Genomic DNA, 26509 nt, shown 5'->3' on the forward strand with positions numbered 1-26509 from the left:
CCCAGGGAGGTGGTGGAGTCACCATCAATGAGAAGTACTCAAAAAAGCATGTGGATATGGCACTTTGGGATATGGTTTAGGGGACATGGTGGTGTTGGGTTAACGGTTGGGCTTGATGATCTTGAAAGTCCTTTCCAACCTTAATGATTCTGTGATTCTGTAATGTAATTTCCTGACTTACCATCTTTAAACTAAGACTACATTTACTTTTCACCCTTAAGCCATTATAATGAAACACAGGGTTACCAAAATTGGCTTGCATGGAAGGCTATCAGTGGTCTGGAGACTAACAAAATATTTCAAACATTCTCTGCTTCTAGCAGAAGGCTCATTTATCTTCCCTGCTTAACACTACCCTGCACAACACTTGATATGTCTGCACAGAACCCTCAAGCAGGTAGTAACGAGCAAAATACTGGAGTAGGTCAGAAAAAAAATGGGGAAAAGGGTACTGCAAAGGTATTTTTCAGTCTTCTTACTAGGGAACAGGCTGCTCTACTCTCTTCGCTATAAACAATCTGATTTAGAGAAAAAGTTCATCAGTGACATCTAGCTTAACACAACACAACGTTGTTCCAGCTGAACTGAGTCACCACAGCAGCAAAAGAGCTTGCTTATGACTCTTAGGGTTGCTGAATGTATGGGTTTTATTTTGATTGTTAGTATGCAGATATATATGACATCTGGTGTCTTACCCCACCCTTCACCAGAAGTGCAGAAAATAAGTATGCCTCCCTCTCTGTTATACACACATAGGACTGCAGCAGTATTTAGCACTGCCATTCTAAACCTAAGCTTACAGACTCCTTCAGACCAAAATAAGAGGCCTCCTTTCTTTTCAATGGGTGGTAAAAGATTTTTTTCTAAGGTCCCTATAACTAGCAGGATGGTATCTTCCCTGAAGCCTGCTGCAAGAAGGGTCTCTGAAATTGTCCTCGTATGGTACTGTTTAGCCAGTTGTGCTTGCTTTTCAGGAAAGATGTGAAGAGCCAGGATCTGTGTATCACCTTACACATTTCAGAATGGAGAAACTCTGTTCCTTCCCCATCTCCAAGATAGAAGACTTCTCACATTTTCTACTTCCTAAGAAGGGGGAGGGTAAGGAAGAAAAAAAAAGTTTCCAAAGGATCACAGACTGACTATATCTTATAGGAGACTTCTGAAATTCCACCTGAAGCCAAAACTTTTGAGAGGAACTGATAAATGGAAAACTGCACCATGATTTGTGTTCTTGACATGACAGTTACTCTCAATGTAGTAACTTGGCAAAAAAAACAACCAGCAAGCCTCAGAGCTCAAGTGTTTGAGGCACATACATACCCAGAACAGACATATATAAATGAGCAGTCAAACCAACAGAGGAAGTTTCTAAACTAGAACTATTCATGGAAATAAAATCCATGCAATTGACCTCGCACCTGCGAGAAGGTGAGAAGTTGTGTTTGTGAGTTGTTGACTTGGCTGGAGCTCGGGAGGTTTGTCTTCGCCTTGCAGCAGGTGGTGAATACTCCCTGGAAGGGGAAGAATTACTGCCAGAATGATCTGCAGGACTAGGAGAACGCTTCTGTCTATGGGAGCTTTCAGAGGGATCCCTGGGAAACATGAACAGCGTCTTGTTTAGCAGGTGTAATATGGCATTACTACATTTCTAAGAAATTACAAACAACTCCAAAAACAGAACCTGTGCTTACAAGATCAAGAACTATCTTATAGAATCATTTTTCCATCTATAAATTCATACATGAAATTACCTTAAGCTAATAAAACTCAAGAATGCAAGATATGCACTACATTTCCTGCTAATAATTGGACTGTACAATACAAAACTAGAATATGGAAAAAACAAAAATACATTCTTGTAATTTTACGTGATACTTCATGTGGTGGTGAAACAGAATTCCTATTAATGGAGAATTAGCTTGCTACCCTATTAAAAAATTTCTGTCATGTCAGACCTTTATTTAAGAAGCCTCAAGTTCACAGACATTTTCAAACACTAATCACAGTTGCAAATGAATGAAAGAAATCTGTCAGAACCTTCAACTATTTAACTTACTATACACCATGAAGATTTGATATTATTTCTTAATTTTTACTATTTAGGAGAAAAAGACAAAAATTCAACATTGAAATAAAAGGCTGTAGTCACCACAGCAATACCAATTATAGTACAACAATAAGCCAAGTACTCTCTTGATCCTTTCAGCGCTACCTATAATATTCTCATCTACTGCTTACAACCTTCTTCCAGTAATGGAGTGTGCAAGCATGAGGGAAATAATATATTTTAAAGTAAGAATGGTGTAATTTATCAATTAAAAATACACAATTCACTGGTCTTCCACTCCTTAGCCACTGATATGTTACAAAGCAAACAAAAGCATGTACACGATTTTCATCAAGGGAATACAGGACTTAAAAACACAGATGATGTATTTTTCAACTTAAACGGACACCTGTGCTTCAGAAAATAATGGGAATAGTTATATTAGTCTACCATTTGAGATGGAGAGAGATATGTATCTATATGCAAAAGCGAAGTACTAAAATGGCAGTATTCATTGACTACTTCAGAAATACCTTTAACCTACTGAAGATTAGGAGGAGTTTAAATGTGCCACTGCCAATTTAGAAAGGTATTAGTCCTCTTAAGATTTCAGAAGAGCAGGCAAGTGGACAAGCGAATGACTCTGACAACGATTTTGGCAAATGGATTGCTCTATTGGTGAAGGTCCAACTTCCTGAAAAGCAATGAATCTTTCAAAGGGGCATTTTACAAACTTATTAAGTTATGTAATTAAAACTTACCAATTTGTTATAGTTCATCAACCAATCTATAATAACACATTTAAAATATTTAACGAGTACTGAAAATGTTGTTGGCAAAGCAGGTATAAATCCCTTATTATTCAGTGTTCTATAAAGGATAACTTTAAAAGCAAGGTTACATTAATGTTGCAAGCTAATAACGCAACATAACTTACCTCTGCTTCTCTTTTTTCTCCTTGTGCCTTTCAAAGTCACGTCCTCTCTCTTTCACCTCCCTTGCCTTTTCTTCGGAACGTTCCTTTGCTTTATGTTTTTCTTTGTGTTTTTTCCCCAGAGGAGTTTCATCTTGTACTGGAGGAGGAGGACTAGGGGTACGAGGACCTTTCTTTTTACTCTGGTTACTTTTAGAACTCCTAGAGATAAATTAAGGGGGGGGGGGGGGGGGGGGGGAAATGAAGGACTGCCAACTATTTCAAATAAGGATTTCTCCGATGTTGGCAGGAAAGTTATAACCTGAAGGGCCTTGAAGCTTTTAGGATAGGATTCACCACTCCATTAGTAAGCAGCACTCAATAACTGTACTTGACTGAAGGGTGAATGCAGATGGTAAAAATTCACCTTGAGCTCTTCTATTTACAACCTTTAGTTCTGAAGCAAGTGAACAAAACCAGGAATTGCTCCCGCTCAGACAGAACCAGTTTTCCAACGTAAAATGCCCTTGTATGAACTACACATATCAGAAGACCAGAACTCTATGTATGAACTACACATATCAGAAGACCAGAACTCTATACAGTATCTTGTCTGTTTAGACTCCCATTTCTGCAACGCAATACCTCAATCACATACACAAAATGACTTGAACAATTTACGCCTTTGATTTAGTGTTAAGTACCTGAAGCATGCAAATATTTTTGAATATGCATCTCACAATATTAAATACTGTATATTTTTCCATAGAAACTACCACTGACATAAACCCTATAAACTAGATATCATTGCATACTACATGTCAGTAGCATACCAGTCCATACTGCACATTCTTGTAGCAGAAACAACGTTGTTTTGTCCCTATTTTAAAGTGGATTTTTGCTTAGCAAAGACAGATGTGTCTGCTTACACTGCTGAAGTAATTTCTTTCCTACCTAAAGGCTGCAAGCAGTGATTCAAAACCTCTTGCAGCCAGCAAGAACTTAGAAACAAGTTTTGGAGACTTACTTTTTGTAGCAAGGTGCCCAGTTTGAACTTCCCATGATTTTCACATACCTTGTCCTTACTTTTTTCCCCGCCCCCCCACATCCCCTACTTCTCTTCCCCTCCTGAATTCTGAGAAATTCCCTGACTTAAAAGTCAAACATTATTTCCTGAACAACAAATATGCAATATCAACAGCATGTGCAGTTGGTCAATTTTTAACAATGCACTTCAGTCTAGAGGCACTACTTCACAGGCTGTGGCATCTCAAATAAAACTGCTTTCCACTTTTTAATGGCTTATATTTCCTCATCACCTCCCAGAGACTCTGGATATTCAAAGAGAAAAGAACTGCTTGTAAACCATGAAATTAATCAACTGACAACTACAAGCATGTAACAATTTTCTGCAGAAGATGATTCATAGTGCATAATTTAGAGACCTTCCCCTGAAGTTATATAATCAAAAGTCCTGAAAGCAAGGAAAATGAAAAAACATATTAATTATGAAAACCCCAATAACAAAAATCAGTGTGGTTCTCTGTTTTCACTTTCTTACAGATGCATCTGTATACCGACCTCTGCTGATCCAAAAGTGGGGAAGACACAGTAGATGCTTTCTTCTCTTTCTTACTAGCTGAAGATGATGATTTAGGACTGGATCTTCGTTTTGGAGATTTGCTAGACTTTCTTGGTGATGGTGATAGTTTAGATCTAACGACCTCTGGAGAAATCTTGAATAAAAGAATAGATTAACTGATAAGATACTGATGCTCAAAAACTTACTTGTATGCTGATATATATGTCAAATATGTAAATTCTGTAACAGTTTACATTTGAGATCTTAACCATGTACACACCTACCGCATAGCTACAGGTATAAATAAGCTAACCACATCGTTTTCAAAGAACACCATAAAAGGAAGATGACAGGTAAAGGGTGGGGGAAGAGAAGATGTTGCCCTCTGTAATACATTACAAAAACTGTAACTAAAAGCTTAAAATCACTATATTCCCAGTTAGCACTCAAGTTTGTCTGAAAAAGAAAGAGCTCCTTTTTTTTTGTTTTTGTTTGTGTTTTGGTATTGCTTGTTGTTTTGTTGTGGTTTTTTGTTTGTTTGTGGTTTGTTTTTTTTTTAAAAAAAGCCTCACCAAAATTTTAGGGTTTCTAACACTTACAGCTTTGCATCTGTCACTCTACTTTACTCTGTTACTACAAATCATGTTGGAAAAGGAGCCTGGCAAACAGTATGCCTTGTGTTTTCCTCTACATGTCTTCTCTGTTAAAGGTCTTTTTAGTTTTATAACATTAAAATGCATTAAATCCCACTCATTTAATAGCTGGCTTCATAAAGCAGAAAACTTGGTTATGGTGCTGGATGATTGACCAGACAGTCACAACCAATATCCAAGTCACATATTAAGTTATACACATGCCAGTTATTTACTACTATGTAACACAACAGTGCATTTGTAGCCCAGGAAATTAAAGTCTTCAAGAAACAATTAGAAGCCTATGAAGTGGCTGATGACTATTTTTTTAATTTCAAATTTATGTAATACAAACCTCTTTTTTAATGACTATTTCCTCTCGTTTCTCCATGTTTTCCTGTTCCAACTTCATGAGTTCTCTCTGAATCTTTTGGCGTTTCATTTCCAAAGACAGCTCATGATCATAATCATAATTAACATCTCCATTATCAGAATCTTTATTTTAAAAAAAGGCAAACAGATTAGTAAACAATTGGATATGAAATAAATAATAATATTTAGCATACTGGATGCCAAGCATAAATATTCACTTTACTTTTAAGCACTGCATGAATGGATCAATGAAGCTAAGCCAAATCTCTTCTCCAGTTATGTGCCTAAGCGTGAAATAACTCTTTAGTTCCATACAACCTGCTGTTAAATTCTTAAACTTCATTAAACAAAAAAAAAACAAACAAACAACCTCAAGTTCTTTCAGAGACTTCCATCAATTATTAATTATTACTTAACTGGGAAATCTCACAGGAAGCAGATTTAAATAGTGATGCATGATACTAGAGGCTTTTGTTTAATACAGTATCCCACAAATCAATCAATACATTTATTTAATTACATCTACAAATTGATTTTAAAATAAAGAAGAGGTCTACATGACCTTTTTCACTGGATAAATGCACACTTCAAGAGTTTATTTCTGTTTTTAAAACACTATCACTGTTTCGTTTTCACATCATGGAATACCAGATTGGAATGGACCTCAAGGATCAGCTGGTCCAACCTTTCTTGGCAAAAGCACGGTCTAAACATGACAGGACAGCACCCTATCCAGCTGAATCTTAAGCGTCCTATGTTGGGGAATCCACCACTTCCCTGAGGAGATTATTCCAATGGCTGATTGTTCTCATTGTGAAAGTTTTCCTCTTGTGTCCAGTCGGAATCTCCTCAGGAGTAACTTGTACCTGTTATCCCTCCTCTTTTCACTTGACTCCTTGTAAAAAGGGAGTCTCCATCTTCTTTGTAGCCACCCTTTAAATACCAGAACATGGTGATAACGTCTCCTCTAAGCCTTCTTTTCTCAAGGCTGAACAAATCCAGCTATCTCAGTCTTTCCTCATACAGCAGGCTTCCCAGTCCTTTGATCATCAGAAAAGGCGCTATTTCTCTCACTTTTTCATTAAGTCATGGCTAGTTAATATCATATGCTTCAAGGCTTGCAACTGAAATCTTACTGAAAATTAAAGTAGTTTTACTCACTCTGTTTACATTTCTTATTTTGTTTATGGATATTCAAGTCTAATGCTCAAAAAGCACTTTAGCAAAATAACTGTCAGAGAAAAGATGACTTCATTAAAAAGTCATAAGCTTTCACCCGCCTTCCTACACACAGGAACTATATAAAAGGTTTTGCAATAACCAAACTCAGTCTACAAATTCCCTTCATGTGTCATGAATACATGAGAACAGCTGGTGGAGAGCTGCAGTTCCTAACAGCATAGGTTCTTTCCCAGTCCATCTGTTGTCTTCTCTTGCAATAGTGTAATTACCTCTGAAACACTGATACTTGCAAAACTATGTAAGCAACACAGTTCATTAGAAGCTGCTGTAATTTCAGGGGCAGGGGAACTTGGTCTCTAACAAAAGTGAAATGGATACTCCAGAGAGAGAGGCGAAAACAAAAGACAGTCTTCTCCTGACCTGTCTGCATGTGAAACAGATGAGTATTATCAACAAGGACAATGAGATCACCTTTTAACCACAAAAGAAAAAAAAACCACGACTACAGAAGATAACACGAGACTCTTACCACTCTTGCAGGTAGTAGTTCACCAATCACTACCTTCAGCTGTTGTTATACTCATTCTAATAGAGCCCTTGTTAATGGGACAGTTCACACCATTACAAATTATGCAACAAAAACCTGCTGACTTTTGAATTCAAAGGAGTTACGCTCTCTCCTCAGACTGACCAGATTCAAAATTACTTCGGATGTAGCTTGGATTAAACTAATAATCTGAATGTGAAAGGTTCAGCCATGGAGTAGCCTATGGCCAAATTCCTTGTTGTCTGAAGAATCAAAAAGGAAAAAAAGAAAAAAAAAAAGCATGTGTGTTTAAAAAAACAGTTGGTTTTACCATTGTAGCAGTCCAACTCAGACTCCTTCTTTGCTCTCCTCCAAAAACAAACATTAATGGCTACCTCATAAAAGTATTCTGCTTAGAGACCAAATCTTTAAGCATCTTGCTTTGCAAACACACTAGTAATCTTGCAATTCTTTGAGCTGTAGGAGGACCATTATTTTAATTATACTTACCTTCTCTATTTGTTTCCCAATCCCCATTTTCCTCTTCACTTTCTGGTGTTCTCTCTTTTGTAATTTTGATATCCTCCTTTTCTCTATGCCTTCCTCGTGAAGACTCTTTCTATAAAGGGAAAAATGCTGCATTAGAGTATACAACTTTATTTTAAAAGAAGCCTGAAGAAGCAGGTATATTTTACATGGTATTTTGGCTGTTTCTTTTTTTAAAGTACAAACAGCATTTTCCCCTTTAGCCTGTTGAACAAATACCTTCTTAAATAACCAGACTCCACAGGCAACATGTTCTAATGCAATTTCATATAATCAGTATGCAAATAGCAGATGGGGAAAAGAGAAGAAAGGATTCATAAAATAATGTTTAAAGGCAGAGCAAGAATTGAGCATGTATCAGCGAATAGTTTAAAACAGGAACTGAAAGAACAAATCAGGTTCTTAAGACCAGAAGTTTAATGAACATTTAAAGAGTATAATTTTAACAGACTGAGTAAGATTTCTTCGCAAATAAGAGTATTTATATGCAAGGCAGATGAGCCTCAGAAGCTGAACCATTCAACTCTCCAGAGGATAAAGAATGGGGAGGATAATAAAATAAAAAATAAAAAAAACCCAGAGACCCTTGGATGGCAGAAGTAAGGGGGGGGTGGAAAGGTCTAAAGCCACACAGTGGAATCAAGGGGTTTTTTTAATAGCTTTATATTTGAACTCTCACTGGCCTCGAGTTATTAGAAAAATCTAACTATTGCAGTAGCGCCCATTTTGCATGTGGCAGATGGTCCTGTGGATACCTAAGGAAGCCAGAGACTATTCTTAGAGGAAAGAAGATAATTTCAAAAGGCAACTGAAACTGTGCTGCTCTTCTCCCCTTGCTAAATTCCAGTAGTAAAGCTGCAATGATGCAACTACGCCTCTGCTAAATTGACATTCTCTGAATAATCTACCCGGGCTCAAGTAGTGTACAGAACAAAGTTTTTTCACTCTTTGCGAAAAAAAAAGAACATTGAAGGTTAGAAGTATCTCAGCTTAATTTATTAAGCAGGAAACCAGAAAGAGCAAATAATGAAAGTCTGTCCCATATCCCTTTTGTTCTCACCTCCCACAGTGCCTTCTTTTGTCTTTTGGGGATTCTTCAGTGTTGATATGTAGGAACCTTTGTTTTTATGCCAAGAAAAGGAGATGCCTGAGAATTTCACTAGCTATTCCTTAGTGGGACTTAGATCTTGACTTAATTTAAATCCTTAACATCACCTTAAAAACACAGTAAGGAAATAACATTGTGGATAGTCACCCCCAAGTGAGTAAGATTCAACTATCCCTTTTTATTCACTAGCAATGTTAAAATCTTATCTGTAGTTTAATGACAGAAGTTATGACAGAATAAGTACTGCATTTATTTTACCTAGTGAACTAACACAAATGCTTTGACACACAGTTATCTTCAAGCCTCTGATCTTGATGCATTCGGTATATCACATTCAAAGACTTAGAAGGTTTGGAAAAAACTGACCAGTCGCTACACAACATGAAGGAACTTCACATTAAAGAACTAATTTGTCCCCTGTTTATTTCAAAGCAGCTTGCAGAAAAAGAAAAAAGTTCCTTCTCCATTTCATGACACGATCTCTAAAATGATGCATAAGATCCTAACCTGTCAAGTTATGTTGGTTGCTGACATCAACTGCAGACAAGTCTACATCAACTAAGCCATCATAACAGCACGTACTAAAGGCATTTCAGTCTACGAGCAAGAATTGTACTAAGCTCCAAAGCAAGTTACTTTAAAAGAAAATGACTCTGATGAGATTTGAAAATCTGTAACTTTATCAACAGGCCTCTCCTGCAACCGTTCTTTTTTTTCTGAGAGTATATTAATTTGTCTAGACTGCCCTCCTTGAAGGCTGCATCTGCTCTATTAAACTGTGTACTCCTGCTTTATACACCAACTAATTCCTGTAACATAAACAATCAGCATTATTTCTTAAATACAAATATTAGTTTCTATTAATTCAACACTATTTGTTACTAGCAAACTGAAATATGCATGTTAGGGCATCCTCTGTATACTGATTTCAAAAAACTTCTCAAAGCCAATTCCCCAAATAACTTGTCAGCAAAGAACATGCAGATAAGTCAGAATGCTTCAAGACCAACTTAATAACCCATAATGCATTATCAATTTAACACTACACAACCTGTATGTATCTTGCCTACACCTCCAAACTCACAACCAAACACAAGTATCTTGAAACAGCCTGTATTTTCTCCTTTCAGTGGAGAGATTCAGTAGTGGCACAATCATACTTCTACAGAAGAACTGAGAACAAAAACATCTATGAAAGGAATTTTATTGCATTATTGAATATAGGGGAAGGGAATAGACAATTTTTATGCAAGCATGCTGTTTTAAAAAGTCAGGACAACTTGATCCGAGCCCGTTCATACACTAAAAAGACTTCAGTTTAGTTGTGACAAAAAAAGATCCTGGTAACATTGGATCTTGAAAAACAAATCTCATTTTAGAAATTGAGTATATTTTCCTGGGGCACACAAATCAAGAATTCAAGTTATGATAGTTTAGAACACATATTTGAATTTTTTCATCGAAAAGTCTTCAACGTATTCCTTTTATCGTACTTGTTCCACTTACAATGCATTTAATTCCCTCGTACTATGGGGAGTAAATATTTCCTTCATATCCTCATAAACCTTCTTGTACCTTACACAGGTTTTTTTTCCATTTCTTGCTTAATAAGCCAAGAATAAAATAAGTCAAGCTCCTAGAGACCAATAGCATGTCTTTCACTTGTACTTGAATATGCTGTATCCACTTCAGCCACACTTGTAAACTATTTCTCTGCAGACTCTGAAAAAATGCCATTTGCTAGATGAGAAACAATAAACTTTCATAATAATACAATTATTTACTACAGAAAATAAATTATAGATTGTCCTAAGGGTAAACAACTTAGAAGACTTTGTCTATGCTGTTTTCAGCTATATGCTCAGTTAACTATTTACATGTGTTGAATAGATGATTATAGTTTAATGTTGATGTTCAGGAGAAATGCTACTTAAGAAAGGGAAAAAACAACCAACATTATGGCTAAATTCTATGAGATTTTATTTAATTTAATGTCTACTTAAGTTGAAGTTCCACAGCCCATAAAAGACATGATCAGCACCCTACAGCACAAGACTTGATGTCTGCTTGAATGAATTTCCCACTACAGCCAGAAGAGTCTGGCCAAGCACAAAAGGACTCATCCAGTCTGCAAAACATGCTTTTAGCCAATGGACAGAGTATTTATAAGACTCTTATAATCTACAATTCTTACAAGGCAGAATCTTCAGTTTCAGCCTTATCAGCTCATGTACATGCAGCAGCAATATAAACGAATTCAAAAGTGCAGATTTCTTTATATCTAGAATAAGCTATCATGTAGTACAACTAGAATCTTTTGGGCAAGTACAGTTCTATTTTGCTCTATGTGTAATACCTTTATAGTGTAAACTACTACCACACCACACAAACATGCAAGAAAATGAAGTTTCCCTGAAATTAACAGGTATTGTTTCCATTTCAGAGATGGAAGACAATGCTGACTTCCATTTCCAGTGGAGATATTCAAAAGCCACAGTGACAAAAAGCACAGATTTGAAGCAAATGATATACATTCCTTACAAAAACCTTTCCTAAACGTACATTAAGTTCTTCCCACTGTTGCTCCCAAATCACACACACGTCCCAGGTAATACTTCAGGTAATACTTCAAAAACTCCAAATGTAACTGTCTTCTCATAAAACGAAGAAAAATTCAACATTAAAATTTCCAACTAAATACAGTAACGGCCAGAACCTTATCTAATTACTTGTATAATAATTGATACACTAACATACAGTGCTGATATAATTCTGAACACAAATCTGAGAAACACAGAAACAGCTGAACTCAATGTAGTTGTCCACATAACGCAGCATATTGTCTCTGAAAATAATAGTACAGGACATAAAGAAATAATAAAGGATATATTCTATAGGCTGTCCTTAAGGAAAGTTTCTTCCTAAATACATACAGATTGTACTAGTTATGTCTCCAAAGCAGAAGAAATCTAGTTATACTGTCTCAACTTTTTGTGGAACCTGTTCATACCTATTGCCTGTATCTTCCAGCAATCAGGTAGAATTGTCATATATAACATAATTAGCATTTCCCCTTGTCATTTTCAAATTTGCCACTCTTTCTACTGGGATGAAGTATGAATATGACGCATCTAATTTACATTCTCTCAACCATACGTTATATGCATTCGCCACATGTCCTTTCTTTTCTCCAGTCTCTTTCTCACCTCCTGGCCCACTTCAAGAAGACCTTTGACTGTATTTTCTTGCATACAGGTGATCACAATGAAACAGCATTTCAAATAAAACTGGACCATGAATTTCTACAGCATAATATCGATCATTTTCTATTCCATTTTATATACCTGAGTGTTTGCTTCTGCAACTGTGACTGCACTTTTAACAGATGATTTCATTGAGCTGTCCACAATAACTTATTTTTCTACTGGATGGTTTCAGTTACTTTTAACATACTCATTTATGATTTTTTGTTTCAAATACTTTCTTCACTGTGCATTACCTTGCACTTGCCAACATAAAGTTTCATCTGCCATTGTACTGTCAAAAACTTTCCCCAATCCCTACAGCATTCCTCAGATTTTGGTAATCTCAACTACTGTTCTCATATCTTCTGCAGTTTGATATTTGGGATGCCCAACATTTTTGCACATTCTTAAAAAGTTATAGCTCTTTAGATGAAGTACCATAGCATCCTCTGTAACTTCATCACTTGAAATTAATCTAAAATCTTCCCCCTTAACTGGCTTCTAAACCTAACATATCATACCTGCTATTCTTTGACTATCTATATGCCTCAAAAACCTTGTTTCAAAAGATGCTATTTAAGGTTTCACCTCTATCAGAAGTTCTCTCTTAAACACTATTCTCTGTTAAAGTTTCAGGCTAGTAGACTGTTGAAGCACAAATTTTGTCTGTAGAAACAGTGCTGCTCTTTTTTTTTTTTTTTTAACCCAACACTATTATGAAACTTTTTGTGGAGCAAGCTACCTTTCATTATTTCAAAACAAAGTTAAGATTTCTTATCCAGCTTCTCTGTTATCCCAAAAGCTTTAATAAGAGATGGAAACATCAGATATTAGATCTCCACCACAACAGTAGCTCTAATGATGGAGCAAGATTTTTGTTAGTTCAATCACTTGAGTCTTCTGTTCTTTCAGATATCCTGGTTCTTTGCAATGCAACTCTTGATGACTGTCTCTCTTCATCTATTTGTTCCAGAATATTTTCTTTCAATAGTCCACATTTTGACTGTTGCCTCCATGCAATTAATACAAAAGCTCATTGGTTTCCTCAGCCTTCTGTTTTATAAGATTGAAGCAGAGTAATTTTTTCTCTGCAGTGTGCTTATCCTGTGAATAATTCTTCAGTACTTTAACAGACCCACTAATTCTCCAATCCCTTTTGATTCCAGCTCCCCGTTCCCCTTTACTTGGGGTTTAGTTGTTTTAAGAGTATTTTATTATTACATTAACAGAACACTATAAAAAGCAGGGTTAACTAATCAAAAGTAAGAATTACATCAAAATTAGAGTTGTACCAGGAGAGAAGAAGTTACAGTAAATTTTTAATAACGGTTGGAAAAAACACTTTTCCCACCAACCGTGTACTCAATAACTGAACAGTTTATTCAAACTACTAGAAAATAAAAGCAACACATTTAAGTAAAAGAGTAAAAAGATTGAAAAGATTAATTTATATAAATTAACAGCAACTGAAAACATGATTGGAAGGTAAGTCATTTTGTTAATTTAATGATAACAGCTGCTGTTGATTTCTTTACACCTGACATAAAAATTGATTTTACACAGCAAGTAGGAACAGACCGAGAGGAAAAAGAAGAATGCTGTTAATACCTGCAGAAGCAAAACTGATTTTTCACACATAAAAACTTTTAATAATTGTTCATATGAAGATCATCTTAAAAAACATGACACAGAAATACAGTGGGGCTATTGTTACACAGGTGCAGGGTCACACTACCCACTCTGCCCCTATTTATTTGTAACATCAGTGCAGGAATAGATAACACAATTTTAAAACTAGTAACTTGAGGGGTATAGCATTGCAGAAAGATGCTTAGAAAATGAGAATGATAATGAATTCATTTTTTTGCAAAATCCCAAAGTGAGTAGTTGGGATGGCTGATGAGTATGTGAGGAGGAAGGCAAAATGAATCAGCACAACAGTAACTGCGTGGTCTCATCAGAAGCAAATTTGGGGAACTGGAGTCAGGGTGCATGTAAACAATGGATATGAATAAGTGTCAGGAGAAAAATAATGGGTGATTGGAACAATGGTTAATACACTTTCTTGGTAATAATCGAAGAGCCTGCACTATTATTAAATACCTGTTTATCAGTATTTATAACATATTTTAGTCTGTGGAATTTATAAAATCTTTGGGAACCAAAAGATCAGAAAGTGCTATAAAATTGTAAAATTATACAATTGTTAAAACACTTCATAATAAAATATGCCACATGCTATGTACAAAATTATCAAGTCATTTAAAACATTTTAAATATTACAAGTCACCATGATCGGGTTTCTAGGACACACTGCCCAATTGCTACTGAGGGATTCTGGAGTTCTGCAAACTCCACTCTTACCCTAACAGGAGAGGATGATTCCTCTGTACTTCGTTTCTGTGGCTCTGCCTCAACGTCTTGACGTTTGTTCTTCATTCTTTCCCGAAGATCTCCAGTGGGTCTTTCTGGTGACCTGTATAATACAGAAACATAATATAACCAGTTCTATGGGACTATTTTTAAAGTAATACAATCTGTCTTCAGTTATTTTTTTTTTATTAGTGTATACATAAAGTTCTAAACCTCCCACCCAGAGCAAAGTGGATGAATAAAAAAAATATTCAGTTCTAATGGGCTTAAGCATTCTAAAAAAGAAACTCTTTCAAAACATCACGGAAGACTTGACTCTAAGAAGAAAAATTACTTGTATGTATGTATGGCATTACTTGGTTACTACTCTAGATCAGCTTCAGGTGATCCTATCCAGAACAAATGTTCTTTTTCTGACCATTGTGTAAATGTGTTTCACCATCACTCCTACCAAGTCTTTCAAGGTATCTTTAGCCTCCTCCATATCCTAAGCTGCACCAATTTTAATATATATTAAAAAACAAAATTCATGCAGAGTCAAACTACTGTAGACTAGCAAAGGCAGTCACACAGAAGCACAACTCAGAACACAAATGAAGTCCACAAGTGGAAAAACCTGACCTAGGTGCCAGCCTCCCATAAACTTGGTGAGGCTGCCACACAAAAAAAACGCTTTTGCAAGACATGCACCAGAAATTCACTCTTGCAGGCCTCCTCCATTTTCCATCTTGCAGTAACATAATTATTTATTTAATTACAAAATATTGGATGAACTCTACTAGTCATGCAACTTTAAGGTATATTTTCTGTAAAAGGTATTACTGTGATGTGGGAAGGGAGGGGGAACATCCTACGCTACTACAAGTTATCTATACAATTTTGTCACCTCTTAGTATGCATTCACATGTTCATTTATTCCTTATGGGTTAGAAGAGAACAACCCTCACATTTAAACAAGTTCTTAAGCAAAGGGGATGTAGGAGCTGCTTCAAATGATCTTTCAGTTCAAGAAAACAAATTTTCGCTTCATATTAATCTGGCTTGACAGTGAGTTTGGTACTTCTGTGACGGCTGTTAGCCGTAATTACAGATTCTTCTGTGAAATGGTTATATGAAAGTACTGGATCTGTACTTATTAGTTTACACTAAAGAATCATAAAGAGATACTGATGCTGCCTTAAGTTGATTAAGAGAGTTATATATAATATTTCAATAATGAAATTTCCATTTGTTTTGTTTTTCAGACCGAATTACGGTTTCCATTTAGAAAGTATTGTTTCTCCCACCCTTCCTCTGTCACATAATACACAAATGGTAAACTGTCTTTCACAGCTTATGCATACATTGATTTCATTTTCAACCTGCACATACTTGAAAAAACAGTAACTGGCTTCCACTTCCTCTTTTGCAACGTTATCTATATTGAATTCTTTAAACTGCATCATAAAGTTAAGTGTCTTAGGATCTAAGAAGGAAAAGACCAGTGACTGCTCTCATTTTTAAATGCATTTAAAAATTTCTTCATGAAGTTGTAAATACAGGTCACTCTAGATCAGAGGAAAAGTACAAAACAGTAGTGTGCTGCTGCTTTCAGCAGTAAGAAGGATCAAATAATAGCCAGCATACAAATATAAACAAATTATCTTCTTTGCATGCATGATTCTATCATCTTTAAAGCATGTGGCTTTAGCAAAGGTTATAAATTCAAGGGTTTTTTTTTCCCCTCCCCCATCTTATAAAGGTAATTCCTTTGCATTACCAGAACTCTCTGAAGCATTCCAACCATCAGCTACCTCAACAAATAAACTGTCTTTCAACATTAAAGAGGCAATTCAATGCCTTAATTTTTAACAACATTTCAGCTATGGCACAAAGGACTTGGATTTGTGAAACTGAAAATTAATTTAAAACACAAAAAGGTTATAGATAATGTACTAGTAACATTGTTCCACAAGAGAGGCAATTTCAGGAAATACCCCAGTAGCTGAAGAAGAAAGCAAGAGAACTTCCACTGAATGTAGCTCATGTGCTTTCTAGAGAGATATCTGATATTTTAATACCTCTTTTTTTTTTTTAAGTTATATGCTGGAGTAAAAAAACATCCAAACCATTTCACACTCAATTAATACCTTTTTCAGTATGGGAGGGAAGAAATAACTTATTTTGTTAAAAGATTATTCAAATCTATTTAAAGATTACAAAAGTTATCAAGAAAACACAGAAATGAAAAAAGCTTCAGGGTTGGGGTTTGTTGGTGTTTTTTTGTTTGGTTTTGTTGTTTTGGGGTGGGTTTTTTTTTTCCCCAACTTCAGGAGAACACTGGAGCAAAGTCATGGGAAACATCTTACCCCTCCACCCCAAAAAACATCTTGACATAATAATCCACCCCCTCCCAAAGTGTAATAAATTAAGACTGAAAATTTGTCAAATATTTAAGAAATAATTAGTAAGGAAGCTCTATTTCCAGATACTTCGGCTTTTTAGAAAGCACTAGCGCATAAAAACAAGCTGGCCTACTACCTGAATTTTCTTTCAAATGTACCACAATTCCAATTTTTACACAGTGGCTTCTTTTCTACATAATTTTTTTTTTTTCCTCCCCTCCAAAAGAGGCCTTTGGTTATTCCAGGTAATGAACACTGCTGAATTTCAACAGGTAATTACCATTTTTCCTCTACAGTTTAAGATGATGTGGCTAGACTGCAACTGGTAGAACCTTTCACACAAAAAGCTCCACAGTATTACCCCTGTACAATGAAAGAAAACTCCTCAGTGAAAAATTTCTCTTTAATGACTTAATATTTCGTGCTGAGCCCATCTTTTAAGTAAGGCCTAAAATGCAGAATTTCATAATTTCAAATTTTAAGCAGTGCAGTTACATGATTTTAAAGAGCATTACTTCCTGCAACAGTTCAGTTCTCTATATCCTGCAGCTTAGTTAGGAAATGCACCTTCTGTACCTCTTACAACGTCAGGGACAAATCCTTAGCAAGAAGCAAACACGACAACACACCTCCCTGAAAATATCTGTGTGTATGTCTGCGTGCATGCACACATGCATGTATAGGCTGATGACAATTATTAGTGTATAATGTACATATAATTGAATGCTCATGAAACATCACCCTGTTTTTCAGTTTCCCATACAACAATATTTGAATCTTACAAAATCCATACATTCTTAGCTAATATTACTGTTGGTTTGGCTTTTAAATCCAGCGTAATGATCCAGAATTAAGACGATTGGACAGGCTAAGAGAGGGACGCTAGTGACAATAGTGTAAGAGAAGAAGCAGGAAGCTGCCAAGCAATTAAACAACAGTCTATGAGTGGAGCAAGACAGTAAAATTCCTTGTGGGATAGCATCTTCATACACAGCTCTTTCCTTGTTAGCTTCTCGTTACTTCAGGTGCCTGGAAGACTGAATTCTTAATACCCTCGACAGGAAAGCTTTATATGTAAAAACATGCTAGGTTTTATTTTTATAACAGCAAGATTAAAATTCATGCTGCGAGAGGCAGCATTAATGCTGAAACAGAGTTATAATGAAACTCGATTTAAGAGCCTTTTTCACACTTTAGAGTCAAGTTCTCCTATTGCTTGGTGATGTTCTGAACTATGGGAGGCATTGTGGTCAGATAAAACCATTAACAATGAGATTTATTTGACAGGTATGAAACTGGAAGGGAAAGACAAAAAGGCAGTAAGGTGTTCTTTGCCCTACCAAACTGCTTGCAAAGCACACAAAAGACTTCACCAGCAGACCTGGCTGAACACATGTAGACACGCCACCATTATGTTGTCCCAGATACTTTAACAAGAATACTCCTTGAACTGAACTGATGTGGAAGCTGCATTAGCTTGGCTTGCAAGAAGCCAATAAAATTGCATTCAAAATACCTGGGTAGCATTTGTAACAATCTCTGTAATGTTAAATGGCATGAAAATGCCAACATTTTATTATGTACATATAACAGCTTTTTCTGTGCCTGGTGAAAAGCTATCAGTAGAAACTTCTAAAGACAAGCATGCTTTTTTCAATTGTCTGGTTTTGGGTGTGTGTAGGGGGGGTAGGTAGGAGCTTTGTCTCTCTTTTTATTTTTAAGAACACCTTTATTAAAAGTTGAAAGTATCATACAAGTAAGTAGCAAGATCTGTCCTTTGACTTTTTCATATAGTCCTAGTAAAAACAGTTAGCAATAAAAAGAAGTAAATCAACATTATTCTTAAATGTCAGTGGTGACAGTGAAGCAGAAACAAAGCTTTAATCATTAAAAGAAATGTGACTTTTCTTCAAATGACCAAGCAGAACTATGCACTGACTGTTCCAAACACTGAAATCAAGGAGAAAGTGATATTCTAACATTTTAAAAATTTAATCTCCACCAGTAAAACACTACTTTTCCCCATTTGGAACATTCAGTACAGAACAGAGTAAAATCTTTTACACACTGAAAAAAACATTAAACTCGGAGATATATTTTGTATCCCAGCTGCTTCCACCTTAGAAGCAATGGAAGATCAAACAAGCAAAGTCAAGATCATCCTGAGAGTCTGCCACAGGCATAGGAAAAAGAAACAGAACCCTAACCTCATGCCGCCTTCCTGTTGTTGCTTTACACTTTAATGCTTCAGTGTGCCCATCCATAAGTTAGAGGTAACACTGACATTACTATAGCATTATGAAAGGCAGTTGTTTGTAAAATGTGAAGCCTTCATACAAAGAGGTACTGTGCTAAAACTGTACTATTTTTTTGTCCTTTATAGCAAGAACATTACAAACTTACTGCCACATTTAGTTTCAGTTAAGTAAGGTGTTATGCCACACAGAGGACAGTCAAAAAAAATTTTTAAATTACAGTAACATATGAAGAGGCAGACAATAAAAACACTTTCTTCTGAAAAATGAAGTAACTTTTTGGATCTCTTCCTATGATACAGGATATTTGTTCTACATCTGGCAGATAAAGTCACAAAACTATGTTTTGAAGAGAAGTGTTTTCTTAACAACAGCAGGAAAAAGATAGAAACCTTATTCATCAAACAATATAGCGAAGGCAGAAGGTCTGCAAGTATGTGAGCACTGCTGTAAGTAGTTGCAAAACAGCATTTTAGTAAAGGACAGAAAGGCATATCAGAAGCTGCAGTGACACTACGCCCAAAAAAAGAAAGTATTAAGGTACTTGAACTTTCCATTTCACGTAATATAAGAAGTTAATCTGCAACCAGAGGACTCAATTTTTTAAAGCTACATACACACAAAAATCCTGGGAAAACCCACTGCAAGTTGCCAAATTGTTTTGAGCAGCTCCACAACGCAATTGGTTATCAATAAAACATACCATTAGGCACACCACAGCATTTCACTTTAAAAAAAAAAAAAAAAACAGAAGACATAGTTGCAAAAGCTATTTTCCTACAGCATGTGAAGAATTCAAAGTGAGTTCTTGATTTACCTTCTATAACTGCTGCTATAGCCTTTACCTCGTGGTGAAGGGCCATGTACGAATCTACATGTGTTCCCATAGAGGCAGTTGCCAGTCTTCAGCCAGTTACGGCACTGTGTCTAAGAGACAGACATTACTGGGTGAATTTCACACTCATTTCTGGAAATACCATTGGTGTGAGTGTGGCAGAACAAACAAATGACTCCACATTAACTCCCGTTTATATGTAATTTCTGTCCACCAGTAATATAGCTAATTAAAAAAAATCATCAACAATGAGCATCAGGTCTGGCAGAGAAAAATTTAGGCTGGTGGAAATACTATTTATAGATACAGGATACTGCTCCTCTCCAGAAGCTGGGACAACACACGTTATTTGAAAATTCTAGTATTAGTATGTTGAACATCCATACGTTAAAGGAGTTCTTTTCACCTTTACTAACATCAGTGACATCTGAGTATTTGGTACTTGTGACCTACTCTTTCCAAAATCCTGGAAAAGAAGATGCTGGAGTGGGGAGAAAAGAAGAACACTTTACAACTCACCTCTGCAGTACTTCCAGTGCTGGGTCCAAGCCTTTCAAACACACTGGGTCTTCGGGATGTGCTATCGGATATGGTCTTGGTATTTTCCACTGTGACCTTCCTTCTAATTTTTGACATTTTGTACTACTTCAACCAAAAAAAAAAGCAAAACTGTAAAATCCTTCAGTTTGGGGCTATTGACACTGAACTCACATGAATAAAATAGTATGATATACGTTGTAAGAGTTGCTGCAGAGGTGATGAAGAAAGAAAAAGAAGTCATAAATGAGTGAAATGTATGTAATAACAAGGAATGCCTCTGATTTGAACTAGTCAGCTGAACACCAGTAATTATAGTTTTTCATTTTATTTTATGACTTGCTTTGGATTCTTCAGCTTCCCTTTGGGAAAGATCATATGATATGTTATTCATTTAGGTAGCAACCACCACACAGAACAGATGCTTTCCTTCATCAGGTATTTTTTGTGCATCAACTCAAGTGACTTCAGGTGAAAAGAACCTTTAATGTTAATTTACCACCCTCTCAGAAATAGGTTCTCACCACTACAAATGGCTCCCATTTTCAGAAACAAATCTCAAAAAAATGAGAGAACCTTTTTTTTTTACCCCCCCCCCACCTTTGTTGTGTGTGACAACCTACTGAAACCACCCTGATATCATCCACAGTCTGCGTTTGTTACTGGTTGTGTTCTACAACTATTTGTAACCACCTGAGCTTGGGTGGGAGTATGGGGGGGAGAAAAAGCAAAAATCTCCACAAACAATTATATACTTCTTAAGCTTCTCAAGTAGTAACTCCTTTTCATTAAGAAAAACAGATTTTGAAGCAGATACAGCATAAGTTTGATAAATAAGAAGTCGCAATTTATCTTACCTGAGAAAGGAACAAGTTATTGAATATAGAAAGAAAAATATATTTAAAAAAAAAAAAAGGAAAAGACATACTGGTATATATTGCACACTGAGGTGGTAGAAAAAGGGCAAAATGAGCTCCAAACACTATTGTCCATTCTCTTAAGTGCTACCTGATCTACACAGAAATAAAATCAATTTGGGAAAATCTGGCAGATGCTAGACAATTTATATACAGCTCAAAAAACCACCTCTGTTGTATTGCAAATTGCCATCGTTCTAGAGCACATTAGTCAGTATAACATGATTAGCCAAACACTAGTCTCCTACCCTTCTGCTGTCTTTTCTGCTCCTATCCACATCACTGCGTTTACAACACACACACTTAAGCTAATTTCTCATGCACAGACAAGTTACAAATGACAAAAAGCTCATCCATACAGTTAGAATAATACAAATTTAAACTAACCCCCACCAGACCGGATTAATACTAATTTTCACTGATGTGATCAGCAATACATTCCCATAGCATTTAGATTGTACAATTCCATTCTACAGCAAAAATATTTATAATGTATCAACGTGGACAAATGTACATAAAACATAATACTGCTGTAACTTATATTTTACACTTGATACTTTGATAATACCTGGTTTTCCCCCTTGTACCTTGGCGAAGCTTTGTTATCTAAATCCTATTGTTACTTCAGTGACAATACCTCCCTAGAAGTCTGAAACTTGTGCACTTTCTACAAACAAAACTCTGTGCTGAAGCTCTTGCTAAACACTTTAGCTCCTTTATGAACAACAGAAGAAAGAAAGCTTACGCTACGTACTTGAAAGATTTCTCAGCTCAGCTCTGGTAACTACTTCGCCAAGCCTTTGATTGTCTGAAGAACTTTATCTCACAAGTAAGGTTCATATAACCAAGATGGTCAGAGAGGGTAGAAGTTAACCATGTGGTCTATACCAGACATTAAAAACAATGGTTAACGTCAATTAGTGGAAGCAGACAGTGAAACAGTAGAATTTGCCAGTAGTAGGAAATTATTTGGGTTAGCAAAAAACCGTGAAGAATAGAGATTTCCAGAAAGATCTAATAGAGTTAGAAAATTGAGTAATACAACAGCAGATGAAATGCAAATAAATATAATGTAATGCACACAAGGAGAAATGATTTTATCTAAATACTTGATGAGTTCAAATTAGTCCAGTCTTCTGAGAAAAATAATTAGGAGTCATTGTGGACAGCTCAATGTGCAGCAGTAGTTATAAAGTCTGACAGGATAAACCATTAAAGTTAGAAAGCAAAACAGTACCACATCTGACCTAGCTGAGCACCCTTCCATTTCAGGATTATTTCCCACTGTATTTCAGCAAAAAAAACCCCACTGAATTTGTAAGGTGTCATGCAGCTACACCCTTTAATAGAAGATACTAAAATCGACTGACATATGCAAAAGCATTTTTAATAAGACAATCATACACCAAATACTAAATTTGGTTTAAATATTTACAGTAAAAAGAGCCATATCTGAAATAAAAAGTGTTAGAAGAACGGCACTGGCAATGGCATAGGGAGAGTGTTCAACACATGAAGGACAGAAAATGAATGCATATAATACGTAAGTACAATACACACTGACATGATAGCAGTATACAAATACAATAAGTTTACACTGATTTTGCCTCCTAATTTTTTTTTAATTTTCATTTTATTTTCAAAGAAACAGAGGCAAATCATCTTTTTTTAAACATTACTTTTTACCCAGTAAATAGTACCTTCTTGGAATTAACTTCTATAGGAAGTTATGATGATGACTAGGCTTAAAAGGAGAGTTATAAACATGGAGACAATGGAGGGGGTAACATCATCATAACTGCACAGATAACTTCCTTCCAACTACCTACTTCTCTATATTTTGGCCAATAATTTCCTATAAGGAAATTAACAGAACACCATCCAACCCTGAATATTCTAAGGTTTGTAAAATCCCCTATCTTAAAATAAAAACTTGGAATGTGAAAAGAAAAAACATACTGTTTCAGGTAGCATTGTGTCAATTTTATCCTTACATTCTGACCCATACCCACCGGTTCGCAATTAAAAACAGATACTTCATTAACAGAACAGATATTTAATGAGAAATTATTCTGAGCAAACAAAACCAGCATGCTGTGACTGCACAGCATATTACTTTCTGTATGCACATATTACCACATGCGAGTCTCACTCCTGCAACCAGAACTGCATGAGATTTCCCTGTTAAGTGAATATAGCTGTTACACAGGCTGCAGGATTACAGTCCAGACACATTATTCAGAGGCAAACTGAGGACTTTTCACTATGTCAAACATTACGTTTGAGAGACCTAATATCTGAAAATGCAGTCACTCCCATTTTCATTCTTCAAAGACCAAGCAAGTTGGAAAAATAAAGAGACTATTAAAACAATATTGCAATTGAAACCTCAGATGCATAATGGCAGTTTTACATTACTGAGAAGCTTCCTTGTTTATAAAGAAGTACTGTCAGGGGAAAAAACGTAAGTGAAGTGTTTCATTTCCAAATTTTTCAGACTGCAAATTAATGAATGATCAAGAACAAATTAAATGGAACATCCCATAAAAATTCCTATAACTTGCTCAATTCTCCTGTATTTTCATCTTACGTTGCTTCACCCTTGACAATCACAGTCGTGCTGTCAATCCTACACTTGATGGCCAGTGCAGTGATTCTCCTTTCCATCAGACAGCTGTGTCTCTGAACTACCATCTCCTTATCAAACACTCATGTGGATTAGACAGCACTGAGTATCAGTGTGGCCTGAGCCTTAAGCATTCATATTCCAACATTTCAAATAACTAATACCATGATTTTTTGTAAAAAAGTTTCTAAGTAGAAAATGATGTACTTCTCTATTTCACGTACATGACTTTGCATTGCTAAATCTACTTAAGGGCATTAAGTGTCTGCAACTTCTGAAACAGCTTATTACCACTAAGTGAAATTAACTTCATACTCCTAAAATAAATTTTATTGCTAAGGTTTTAACTGTAGTTAAACAAGTATCACTTTTCCGTACATAAATAAGATCCATGGGAACCTTTAATGATAAATTAGAAATATTTTAACACTACAATAACTTACAGATGCATCTATGTTATTCTTTAAACAGAGTAACTCTTCCAGGGTGAGAGACAATCTGTTAATGACATTATTTATACTACTATTTGAATTAAAAGATATGTCAAAGCATTATTTTGTGAATAAATCTAAAATGTAGACAGACTTGAGAGAAGTGAGTATACCTATTGGGCACTAACCAAGTAACTGAAATCAATGAAGTACGATACGACTGACACAATATTCAGTGAAATTCTGTATTTTTATTATCAGTACTCCTACATTTTGGTTTCAAGCATGCTTAATGTTTTTCTTCAATAGAAGTATGATATTACATAAGCCACGATCAAGAGAAACACATCTGAAACTCCTGTTTTTCTGCTAGAAAAACCTAAACTAGTCCTCTGCAAAAATTAATCCTGCTTCTAGAGATAAACTAGAAACTGAGATGTAACAGAACAAAAGCAAAGTTCACAAAAAACTCTAAGGAGATAAAATCTCTTTAAGAAGTCCAAGACATGACGAGTAAGCCTGTCAATGTCTGTGCATGCATACGTGCACACCACACACAGGCTAAACATTATGTCACTTAAGAAAATCCTACCTGTGAAGTGATAAATAATATGTCATTTTAAATAACAAGTAAAATTTTAATTTTAAAATCCTACAGAAGTTCAGATACAAACTGATTATAACACATCAGGGTAAACTAAATACCTGTTGACAACTAAACAACAGCTTGGAAAGAGGAAAATGTCAGTGCTCCCCTTCACTCTTCCAAATGAAGAGCTTTTACCTGAAAAGGTTTTGTTTCTGATTACAATGTTAACATTTCCATGTCACAATACTAATAAAACAGCAACATTTGAAGGAGCTTCACAGGTTTACTACCTAAAACCAATGCTAAAAATAGTAAAACACATTGTTAACTAACTTGCAAAACTAGTCAAATACTGGTTGCGTATTTATGCGATGTCTGTCTAGCACTCCAAGTCACAGAAAGCAGCATGTTTGACAGAAAACTAGAAATTATTCCAAGTTTACTTTAACAACTCCATGCTGTTAACCCATCACTCTATTAACCTGAACCTAATTTAACATATGGTATTTCTCCATTCGCAGTGATAAGCAACTGCTAATTATGTTTTCACAAGTATAAAATCATGGTTGGCTTTCTATAAATAAATAAATAAATAAATTTTAATAAAATCAGGCCCTGGTATCACAAAAGAAAGTATACAGTATTCCACATCTTGTCTAACAAAGTCCTCATACTCGAAGATGTTTTAGCAGACTAAGGGATAGTCTATGCGGATTGGTGCAGACTGATCCAAGCTCACTCACCCTTCATATCGAGTTTGTTGGATACACATTATCTCCAATCTGTAAATGGGATCATCACATTAGCATGTTGTCACACTCGAGCAAACATGCTGAGAAGCAGGGCCTATTACCTCCAGCACAGCCACGTATAGCCACACTTCCATAGCTTTCAGACACACTCAGTTCATGGGCTGAGTCTGTCCACTCCCATCTGCACAGAGGCACCGTATGTGTTTCACCACCAGAGCAAGAGGCCATAAGGTCCTGGCTGCTAACCCACTGTCTGTCAAAGCCTGTTCTTCAAACAGTCTTGCAGAAGGCTGACAAGAAATCAATGGTGGAATGAGAATCCGGCAGAGAAGTCAAAGGTGAGGACCTAAGCAGACCATCCATAACACTAACCCAACATGACCAGTCTACAAGTTCGGGAAGGGATGGGAGTTAGCTGTAGCCGCTATCTAAAGAAATGGTGATGAGTGAATTTATACAAGCGAAATTAGTAATTCCTCAAAGCGCATAAAGCAGAAACTATTTTACAGCCAGAAACGGGGAGAAAAGCCCCGTTGAAGCGAAAAAAAAAACCCCACGAACAGGGAAGATCCACGTATCTGGGAGGCAGGCTCCAGTATGGCCACCGACTGATGGAACTGCACCCCGACGGCAGGAAAGCCATCACCGCTAGCCACG

At 36.0% G+C, this 26509-nt stretch overlaps 1 protein-coding gene across 1 annotated transcript; it reads right to left on the minus strand.

Annotated features, from left to right (window-relative positions):
- Positions 1-1418: 1418 nt before the first annotated feature.
- LOC104620201 (zinc finger CCCH domain-containing protein 13-like) lies at positions 1419-20641 on the minus strand (the record flags this gene model as incomplete). The annotated part of the gene is made up of 8 exons (XM_010286350.1): positions 20520-20641; positions 19983-20092; positions 14518-14629; positions 7765-7873; positions 5530-5669; positions 4542-4696; positions 2985-3182; positions 1419-1592 (listed from the first exon to the last, which is right to left on the minus strand). Coding segments are annotated over exons 1-8 (1115 nt in total), but the record flags the coding sequence as incomplete, so codon positions are not given.
- Positions 20642-26509: the final 5868 nt, after the last annotated feature.

Source organism: Phaethon lepturus, unplaced genomic scaffold (genome assembly GCF_000687285.1).
Source record: "Phaethon lepturus isolate BGI_N335 unplaced genomic scaffold, ASM68728v1 scaffold12744, whole genome shotgun sequence".
Classification (NCBI taxonomy): domain Eukaryota; kingdom Metazoa; phylum Chordata; class Aves; order Phaethontiformes; family Phaethontidae; genus Phaethon; species Phaethon lepturus.